The sequence below is a fragment of the Pyrus communis genome, chromosome 12 (assembly GCF_963583255.1).
Source record: "Pyrus communis chromosome 12, drPyrComm1.1, whole genome shotgun sequence".
NCBI lineage: Eukaryota > Viridiplantae > Streptophyta > Magnoliopsida > Rosales > Rosaceae > Pyrus > Pyrus communis.
The window spans coordinates 23,916,750-23,927,981 of record NC_084814.1 but is presented as its reverse complement, the minus strand read 5'-3'; the positions used below and the strand labels follow the sequence as shown (position 1 = coordinate 23,927,981).

The 11,232-nt window shown below is 35.3% G+C and overlaps 1 protein-coding gene across 1 annotated transcript; it reads right to left on the bottom strand.

The window, feature by feature from the left end:
- Positions 1–2,525: 2,525 nt before the first annotated feature.
- Positions 2,526–10,756, bottom strand: LOC137710226 (cytochrome P450 78A5-like). Its single transcript, XM_068449163.1, has 4 exons — positions 10,603–10,756; positions 10,390–10,484; positions 3,662–4,687; positions 2,526–3,140 (listed from the first exon to the last, which is right to left on the bottom strand). Exons 1-4 carry the CDS (start codon positions 10,754–10,756, stop codon positions 2,526–2,528), a joined length of 1,890 nt encoding a protein of 629 aa, XP_068305264.1.
- Positions 10,757–11,232: the final 476 nt, after the last annotated feature.

Sequence of the window (11,232 nt, the reverse complement as noted above, 5' to 3'; positions counted from 1 at the left end):
AATCCAAGGGAGCAACCTGTCACAACACCTCGCTTAATTTGTATTTGGATATCATGAAGTTGTCACAACACTTCCAAAACTGCAACAAATTTAGACATGTTTTTTTTAGAAGCTAATACATCTGTAACGCTTTAGCTAATTTAGAACACATTAGCCTCGTTTGATAGAGAGGTTTTACAAATTTCTTATTTTGTCCAAGTTGAAGGTTACTCATGAACACTGGTTGTCCTTTTTAATCATACCATTTTCAATGGCGAAGCCAAAATTTTGAATTAGGAGGGACCCCTAAAAAATGTTTAAAAAAAAAAAAAAAAAAAAAAAACATTGCAACACTATCAACAACACCAGCACTGCAAAACGCTCACGAATTCATTTCTCAGCCATCGTCTGGTCATCATCTCAGCCACTACTTTGCTACTTTAGATTTTGGTCCGGTTTTGATGTTTGCTAAGTGATGATGGTGTTGATTGTACAATTCAACTCATTTTCATCAATACGTTTCGATCAGTTGGGAGCTGTGTAAAATTGGGAAGAAAACAACCTAATAGAAAGGGCTAACGAGAACATGAAAATCACACATGGATGGAAGCAGAATTCAAGCTTGTCAACAACTACCAACACCATGTGAAAAATATTAAACTCTAGAAGGACAAGATCTTTCGCCTACTTCCTTTCTCTCTGGTTGGGATAAATCTAGTTTTTCTTTGCGAAAATAATGCCAGGGTAGACCCGGGACCATTCTGGTCCCTTCATGGCCCCGCCCTTGATGATTTTTATGAGGATTAGTAGAGATATCTTTTCTCTTAGCCACTACTTTGCTACTTTGGATTTTGGTCCGATTTTGATGTTTGCTAGTTGATGATCGTGTTGATTGTACAATTCAACTCATTTTCATCAATATGTTCCGACCAGTTGGGAGCTGTGTGTAAAATTGGGAAGAAAACAATCTAATAGAAAGGGCTAACGAGAACATGAAAATCGCATATGGATGGAAGCAGAATTCAAGCTTGTCAACAACCACCAACACCATGTGAAAAAAATTAAACTCTAGAAGGACAAGATCTTTCGCCTACTTCCTCTCTCTTTGGTTGGGATAAATCTAGTTTTTCTTTACGAAAATAATGCTAGGGTAGGTCCGGGACCATTCTGGTCCCTTCATGGTCCCGCCCCTGACCATTTTTATGGGGATTAGTAGAGATATCTTTTCTTCATGAGTTACTTTCAACTTGAACAAAATAAGAATTTTTTTTATCAATCTCTTCATTTAAAATATCTTCAATATAGTGAATACTCATACTCAAATCAATTATTTGTATCAAACGAGGCCATTAAGTCTGGTCTTTGTATTTGATTTTATAATTTATACGTTGTATGATAACAGGAATTTTGGAATCTCAAGGGGTTCCTCTACAGTATTTTTTTTTTTTTTTTTTTTAAGGACTTAAAAAGATATAAACATGTGGCTGGAGGCATATAATTATCTGAACTCTGAGAACCAATACATTATGTGCAATAGATAGTGATATTTATTTCATCATCCTATATTCTTTTTCTTTCATTTTCTCATGTCATTATCGTGTGCATTGTGTGGATCCTTTGCACGGATGTATATGCCATTTGCTGACAGTGTTCACTATCCATAAAATCAGCATATTGCATACAATATATAGACACACACGTATATACAAACACAAAAAGCGATTAGGGATCCTATCTTAGATGAAGATGAAAGAGTACACTACTCTAGCCAACTTGATTAAGCATGCTGCTATATTTTGCGTTATTTTTCTACTATTGATCGTGAGACTTAAGATTAATAGGGACTAGGAGGAAAGGAATATATATATAGGTCGGGATATGGCGGTGTGAGTGACTCAGAATCAGTTCATGGAAGAAGGCCAAAAAAGCAATCTACTTGCATGCAATGATGAAGATAAAAAAAGAAAAAAAATATGTTAGCTTAATTGGATATTCAAATCTGTTTGCATCTTTCTTTCTTTATAGCTGGAAAAAGGGAGCAAGGCTTTTCACAGGCACATCTTTCACCAAAATATATTCTTTAGGAAGGATTTGGACCTCACAAACAAGGGTGAGAGTTGAGCCATATCATTGTTTGGTTCAGCTAGGTTCTTGTTCCTCAATCATTTAAAAGCAATTCTGCATTGAAAAAAGATCAAATTAATAAATAAAAAAATCTAGGGAAATATTCCTTAATTTTATTGGTTTTTAACACAGATAGCTAGCCCTTAATTAAGGAATCTTAGCCGTGAATTATTTTCCATCTTTAATTTTCGCATTCAAAACATCAAAAAGTTCATGAAGAGTCACACTTTAAGAGAATTTCCTTAGCCTTTCCCTTCTAAAATATACTATATATGATCAGGTACTCTGGATTAAATAACGAACGTTCCATTATCATTTCTTTACTCATGTGATAAATTCACTCGGGTGTAGCTAGTGACCAACTTATCTTATATTGACCACAGGGTTGACCATATTTAACAAAAGTAAATAGAAATTGATCATCAAATCACAACCCTAGGAACAGCTGTGCAGACAAGAGAGTTCTTCATTTCCAAAGAAAGCTTCAAGGTCTCAGACAAATCCACACCTGACTGATCATCACAAGGGACCCACTTGAAGCTCTGAAGCAACTGAGCAAGCCAAAGCTCAACAGTAGCCAATCCCATGGCTTTTCCAGGACAAACCCTTCTTCCAGACCCAAAGGGAGCCAGCCTTAAATCAGACCCCATGATTAGAACATCTTCACTAACAAATCTTTCTGGTTTGAACTCATTAGGGTTTGACCAGATTTCCTCATCGTGTGTGATTGCAAACATGTTGACCATGGCAGTGGTGTCGGCCGGGATGAAGTGGTGGCCTATGTGAGTGTCATGGATGGCAAGTCTGGCCCAGGACAAGAGGGGTCCTGGTGGATGCATTCTTAGGGTTTCTTTGACTATGGCATGGAGGTAAGGAAGCTTGGGGAGGTCGGAATTGGATACAGATCGTGCTGGAGTTCCTAAAATGGCGTCGATCTCCGACTGGGCCTTGGCTTGGATATCTGGGTGGAGAACCATTCTTGCTAGAATCCACTCTAGGAGTATTGCCACTGTATCAGTACCTCTGAAGATCATTTCCTGGAATCATGAAAGAAAAACGTTTGTTATATGATTAATCATATTAATTAGGTGCTTTTAAATGGATTGAATAAATGAATTGATGGAACATGAGAGTTTTATGATTGGATACACAAAAGAGAAAATTAAATATTTTCAATCTTGAACAAGAATATAAATAAATAAAAACATAAAAGGTCAAGAATAAAAGCTCAAACTAAGGAATTTAGAAAACAATAAATGAATAAAGTTCTCTTACAAAAAAGAAATGAAGTCGTTATTGTTATTCTGCACTCTAAACTAATAAAAAAAATTGGTGTAGAAAAGAGAGAAGAATAACGTTCTTGGAGTGGCAACAACATAAAGCCTTATAAAAATAATTCCATAAAATTATTTCTACCGTATAGATTCTAAACTTTGTAGATTAGTATCAATGAAAGAGAGTAATTGTTGAAACCAGAAAACCTAATTAATGAGCAAACGTTACAAATAACTAATAAACCTATTGGGTTTTTCTTTTCAAAAAAATCAAATTAACTTACCCACAGAACTGCAATCATATCAGAGTCACTGAGTTTGTTCTCCTTCTCCAGATCAAGAAGCACGTCAACAAAATCACCACTTTCACGATCAGCTCTCAAAACTCCATTATTTTCATCCCTCTTCACTCTATGCTCCTCTATGATTTTCCCAACAAAAGCATTCACCTTTGCCACCAATTTTTTACACCTCCTCCTCACACCTTGCAAGTCCAAAAACCCCAAAAGAGGAAAGTGATCACTCCAATTGAAAATCCCAAGCAACTCATACCCTTCACTAACCAACCCCTCAAGCTCAAAACCCTCACCATTTCTACACCCTAATTCTCCACCAAACTCATAGCTCCTCCCAAACACACTCATCATCACACTGTTCAAAGACCCAAAATGCAACATTTTCCTAACCTCCACCTCACCACTCCTCTTCATAAAACTCTTCATCTCCCCCACCATTTTTCGCCCGATACTCTCGCGAAACAACCCAAAACTAGCAATTCGCTGCGGGTGGAACAAATGGGTGGAGGAGATTCTCCTCAAGTTCCTCCAATACTCACCAAAAGGGGCAAACCCCATTGCTTTGTGGAACAAAAGCTCGTAAGCCGACTCTTTGATGGGTCGGTCAGCGAAGGCGGAGCTGTTCAAGAGCTCTTTCGCTGTATCAGGGTGACTGGAGATGACAAAGCGAGTAAACCCTACTGAGAACGCCATTAGAGGTTTGGCCTTTGAGGTCTCAGCAAGCTTGGCTAGAACTCTGTGAGTGAGAGAGCCAGTGAAGGACAAGACCAACCCTAGAAGAGGAAGGCCGGTCGGACCGGGAATGGTGGTTTTCGAATGGATTTGACCTTTAAATTTGGACAATGCCCAAGCCAATCCACCGGGTGAGAGCCAAAATCCAAAAACAAAGACGAAGAGGAAGAGACAGATGAACAACTCCAAGCTCAAAAATGATGATAACCCAGTTGGTGGAATCAAGAGAGGGTTGGATTCCATGGTTACTCGGAAAATGAACGAGAAAACGAAAAGGCAAAGCTTAGGAAACAAGAAACCCAAGTGGTGGGAAATTAAAAGCTGAGAGGGATGGTAGTGGTGGGAGAAGTGAAATGAGACTGAGTTTATATAGAGAGTGAAGGTGTCTCTTCGATTTGTAATCGCCGTAAACATTTGCTTTTACTGTGGTTTCTTTTGAAAAAGAAATTATCATTCTTCTATATTTGTATGCTTTTTCATATTTCTTTGCCTATTCAATTGAGATTATGAGAGATTTAAATGAATTTATAAATTCATAGATTTTGATAAAGTTTTATTAATTTCTAGATATTATGTACAAAATTTTGAGTGAATTTTCTCAAATTCTCAGGAAGGATGTAAGATTTGAGAATGCTTCTAATACACTACGAAATTTTTCTAATTTGAACTTTGAGGGATTTAAATGAATTTATAAATTAATAGGTTTTGTTGGAGTTTAATTAATTTCTAGATATTTCATGCAAAATTTTGAGTGAATTTCCTCAAATTCTTAGGGGAAGAGATGAAATTTGAAAATACTTTAAATACGTACGAAATCTTTCTAATTCTCTTTAATTCTCCAACTAATTCACCAACTTTTTAAAAAAATTTAAAAATTAATTTCTAATTGAATACACGTCGAATATTATAAACTCTTTTAAAATCCTGGATGAATTATTATACATCTAAACTTTTAAAGAATCACTTAAAATCTTGATTGAATACCCTGAATTTATAAAAAGAATTAAGATCTCTAAAACTCCTAATTGAATACACCCTCCTTAATTTGCTTTGTGACATTAAATGTAGGGAATTGGGGAATATTGTGTACATTGGAATAATTAAGCTAGTTGACGACATGATGGAGCCCATATGGCATATGATGAGGTCGGTATGTCAAAATCAATTTGCGATGCCTTATATAACCGTGGAAAGGCTACAGTTGGAGGATATGAGATGAGATGGTACATTTTGCACATTACTTTTAAATGATGGTAATGTTTATTGGAATTGGATCTTTTCTGAGGCAATGTCATGGAATTTTACTGACCGAACAATATGGGTCATTAGATTTTGATCTAATAGTTACAAACAAAATGTCTCTCTAAAAGTTATAATAATTGTAGTTATTGGATCAAAATCCAACGACCGATGTTGTCTGGTCAGTGGGATCCTGAGGCATTGCCTCGGAGAGGATCCAATTCCATGTCTATTATCTTATTTAATATTGTTAGATGTATTTAAATTTTCAAATTCGTTTTTTTTTCTACACATTTTTCAAAATTTAAATTTATTTAAGAGTACTAAATAAGGTGGTGAGTATCACCATCACTTGAGAGTGGTAAGCAAAAATATTCAAAAGGCTTTTTAGCCAAAATGGTCCTTGAGATTTGCATAACACATCACTTTTATCCCTGAGATTGAAAATCAATAAAAATGGTCCCTGAGATTGTCCACCATCCATTATTTTGATCATTCCATTAAAAACTCCGTTAAGTGTCCTGGAGCTTTGGCCGGAAGTTTGGGCAATTTTCAAAGCTTCGTAACTCAATCGTTTCTTAACCAAATTCAACCTATAATATATCAAAACGAAGATAGAAAAGTTTAAAACAAGATTATTTCTATTTGGAAGCCTAATGGTTGCCAGAGATGGCCGTAAAATAGCCTGAAAGGTGACTGGTCCGGGGAAAAACTGAAAAACTCGCCAGAAACTGGGTAAATTTTAAACGTTCATAAATTCTTCAATACTTAACGAAATCGAGTGATTCAAAAATTAAAATCATACTTCTCAATGAGATGAAGAGAATGGTACCTTTTTAGATAGCTAATTCGTCGTGATTTGGCCGGAAAACAGCTCGAAAGTGGCTAACTCAAGACCAAGACAGCCACTTTCGAGCCATTTTTTGGCGAAACCACATAGATTTAGCCATTGATAAAGGTATCATTCCCTTCATCTTCTCGAGAAGTATGATTTTCATTTTTGAATCACTAGATTTTGTTGAGTATTGAAAAAGTTATAAACGTTTAAAGTTTACCCAGTTTCTGGAGAGTTTTCCAGCTTTCCCACGGACCAGTCACCTTTCAGGCTATTTTCCGGACATCTCCGGTAACCATTGGGCTTCCAAATAGGTATAATCTTGTTCTAGACTTTCCTATCTTCATTTTGATATATTATGAGTTGAATTTGGTTAAGAAACAATTAAGTTATGAAGCTTTGAAAATTGTCCAAACTTTCAGCCAAGAGCTCCGGAACACTTAACGAAGTTTTTAACGGAATGACCAAAATAATGGATGGTGAACAATCTCAATGACCATTTTGACTAAAAAGCCTATTAAAAAATAAAGTGGAGAACATTGCATTTCATAAGCTAGTGACAATATATTTTTCCGTATTATTAAATATTATGTAGTATCGAAGATTTTTATTTATTTATTTATTTAAATATCATAGTATTGATTCTGATATGTTTAACTTGAAGACTCATTTGTATAACTTGAAGAAGGCACTTCTTCTTTACCTCACACGTTAATGTTCAACATTTCTTGCTTAGCGTGGAAAAACATGTGTTATTTTATTATCACTTGCAGCCAACTGTTTTGTGGCGCAAACAGTTTTTCACTAGAGACTACCTACTACTTAGAAATGCATCATCTTCGGATCCCTTTTACCAAATATTCCTCATCAATTAATCCATACTTTTAAAATTTGATCCAACGGCTATAAATAAGGGCCCACTTTAAAAGTTATAATAATTTTAGTCATTGGATCAAATTTCAAGGGCCTGAATTGTGCACGTTAATTAACAATTAAATAATAATCCAATCATCAACTTCCATATCATTTTGTTTATAAAATTTAGTATACCAATTTAGTCTCTCTAGCATTACCCATATATAAATAGGATTCTGCTAAGGAGACTAAATTTGTAGAACAAATTTTGTAAATTAAACGACATAGAAGTTGATGATTAGATTATTACTTAAGTATTTATTAACGTGCTTATTTCTTATTGACGACACATTATTTTGTTTGCAAATTTAATCTATAAATTTAATTTATCTAGTATTACCCTATATAATATATATATATATATATATATATATATATATATCACTTTCCACCTACGACACAATACCCCGTTGCATGCATTTGACGGCAAATATATATACTCTGCCACCCCCAAGTCCTATAGCTACTGCATGTCTAATTATTTATAAAAATGCAAAACATATTGTCATTGACTCATATATTGTCGCCTGGCTAGAATTTAGCCAAATTGACACTAACCCCAACTGGTAATTTCCTCTTAATTTATAAAACAAAGAAACTGACTGGTTTAATATATATATATATAGAGAGAGAGAGAGAGAGAGAGAGAGAGCCACAGCCAGTGATCGTGTCTGCCAAACAAAATTTAGCCAACCATCGCTGCATGCATGCTATGCTTAATTCTTTTAGTTTGACATTGCATGCATATTATATACTAATTGAGTGGACTAACCCTTGGTGGACGGTAATGTGTTTGGTCAATGTGAATGCAATTTCCAAGTCGTATATTGAGATTTGTTTAGTCCTAAATAAATGTGAATAGGGTTTTGCCTCTTTAGTACTAAGATTGATCCTACGTTGTCGCACAATAACCCTACAAGTGGGGTTTCCTTGCTCTATAAAATGTATCTTATTGGCAGACAACATTTAGACAGAAATGTGAAAGTTTTGAGGCTTTTTACAATTTCAAGAATTGGAGTTTGGAGAATTAGTCAAAATAATCAAATATTTTTAGTTCTATACAGTAGCAAAGCCAGCTTGATGTCAATGACTGCTTATGACTTCAATAGCTTTCTAACCGCATGTATATTTATTGGTAGATTTATCTTTAACTCCAACTAAAAAGAGAGTGAACAAGGTTGAATTGTAACCTTTTATTCCTTCTTCCTTCTCCAATTTTCTTCTTTCTTTCCCGTGTCTTCATCCTCCTTTTTCTTGTGTGCAACCCAGTGGTGCGCACCACATGCTCGATGTAATACTTCACTCACAAAGACGGGTGGATCCTGACAATCTGTTAACTTGGGCACACCTTGATAGATGCAGATGCTAGAACATAGAAGTTGTCGATAGATGTCATCACAAGTTTTCAACAAATGTTGATAAATTTTGATAGGTGTCCATCAGATGCTTGACGAAATAGTGCAATAGTGTTTTATTTTATTTTATTGAAACCGTGACCTCATTATTGTAAAATTCTGACTCCGCCACTATAATTCTATATGATCAATTTTTCAGTATGTTATTGATATCTAATTGTTATGTTGTTAATGCTTGATTGGTCTAATCATTTTAGCCAGTTTAACGTGGAGTTTTGTGACAGACAAAGTTAACCAACTTGGTAATCCATAATTATATATAATAACCGAAAGCACATCTTCCCCCTAATCTCAGTCTATTGAAATATGGATTTACTAGACTGCAGCTGCGTTATTCTTCCTATGTAAATGTATAGATTCTGTATACAAACAACCTACAGACAGTATGCATATCTGTATGACCAAATGTTGAACAAGGTTGAAAACCGTGTTCATCGATGTGCTACTTTTGGGTCAAATAAGAGGATCTTTACAGCTCGATTTTGGTAGAATCTTCGTGGGGACATTTACTTCCTTTCTAAGTAAAGACCAGGCAAATTGCCTACCTACAAGGTATCATATGCATATCTCAATTTGTTCATTAGATCTTTATTCTGTTAATTATTAGGGTTTTGATATTTGCATGACGTATATATATATATAACAATGGATAATATTGTAGAGAATCGTCCTATTCTCAGCACAAAAGGGGGAAAAGGAACAATAAATTCAGGGTACACTTGCTCATACTGCATCTTATATTTCAAGTTAATTATACACCAATATATGGAGAAGTTAAACACATAGTAGTATATGATTGACTTGAAATATTTTCATAATCGTATGCATGGTGTGGGTAAGTTTCTATCATTAAACTAAGATTTTAACTATTGAAGCATTTGGTTCAATATCTCAATGGATAGAGTATTGGGTTTCCAAACCCATGTGTCCTAGGTCTGAAACTTCTCCATCTTCGTAAATTATTCTAATAATTTTGAATCATCCGCTCTCTATAGTAATTTTTTTGAATTAACATTGAAATAACCTCATAGTTTTCAGCTCACTACGTGATTTTGATTTTAGTGTTTAGAATTCAAGCTTAAAATTTCCAGCTGATTGTGAAAGGCCTTATGCCTTATAATCCGGTTTATTTTCATTCTTTTTCACCTTCTGCACACTTTTGTTATACTTTGTTAATTTTTGTCCCTTGAATTTCATTTAATTTATTCAATCCAAAAATCAAAATATAGGGAGGAGTGTGTAAGGGCAAAAAAAATTTGAGAGGGCAAAAAAAAATTTGAGAGTGCAAAAATAATTTTCCTCTTATTATTATCTATTAATTTAGGTTGGAAAATGCTAAGGAGAGCATGTTCTTATACTATATTTGTAGACCAGATGATGTGGCGATTGATGGTTTGATACTTTTTTAACAATTTAAATAAGAAATACAACCATTAACTACCACGTCATGTCATTTACAAAATATAGTTTAAGTAGATGGTAGCATCTATGTGGGTTTTAGAAAATATCCAATACAAGGCACAGCCGCACAGGCATAGGGCCAGTTCCTGCACTGGGAGACAATGTTGCCTTCAATATACATGTTGAGGCCCATCTTGTGGTAATTTGCCAACAATATCGCTTGTCTGATCTTTCATATTTGGGTTGATGCAACTGCAAGTCGGTTTACTACATTCTACAGAAGTACAATTGCAAAATGTGTAATATTTTCAAAGCAGAAATATAATACAAGAAATGGTCCATAAAAAATCACAGGCATTGATAAAAGTACCAAAGCCAAAGACACTCCGAACCGCAGGGCTTGAAACGATTCCATACATTATCAGCATCCATCTGCGGAGGAATCTCGTGGAAATAATAGCCGCATTCAACCATTCCATCAGCAAGTCTGAACATCTGCTTGTCCTTGATGTTGTTTTGTCCATTTCTTCTAAACCCGGCCCCCATTTGCAGCCCTCGCTCGAAACAAGGTTTTCAAGACGTATATTAGACTGAGCATCACAGCTGTTGGCTGTCGCACAAGTTTCTCTTCCTAATATCTCCTCAAGATTCGTGGAATGTTGGAAGCCAACCACGGTAGCCAAATCCCATAGCGTTGATTGAGCTTGTATAAGTGATCGTTCAGTCTGTTACTTGTATAAACGGACATTCAATTTGATGCTTGAGCCAGCTTCTTCATTATATGTCACCTTGAATGCAAAATAGATGATAAGTAATAGTGTAATATAAGTCGCAGATGAACGCTGCCGAGGTAATGCAATCGATAGGAATCAGAAAAGTTCATGCTGACTCGAAGTTATTTGCAACAAGCAGACATCGGACGCTAGATGCACTTTAAGAAGGGGCTGATGGTTGACTGGTATCAATTCTAGTTTCCACAACACAATCCAAAGAAATCCCTAGCCCTTAAGTTCATCTGTATA

Excerpts from the sequence above, each read along its gene's own strand:
- LOC137710226 (XM_068449163.1), bottom strand. The coding sequence starts at position 10,756 with ATGGGGGCCGGGTTTAGAAGAAATGGACAAAACAACATCAAGGACAAG. Across the intron at positions 4,688-10,389 it reads CACAAGATGGGCCTCAACAT|CTTTGCCTTTTCGTTTTCTC; the intron begins GTATATTGAAGG and ends TTGTTTCCTAAG. Across the intron at positions 3,141-3,661 it reads ATATGATTGCAGTTCTGTGG|GAAATGATCTTCAGAGGTAC; the intron begins GTAAGTTAATTT and ends TCATGATTCCAG.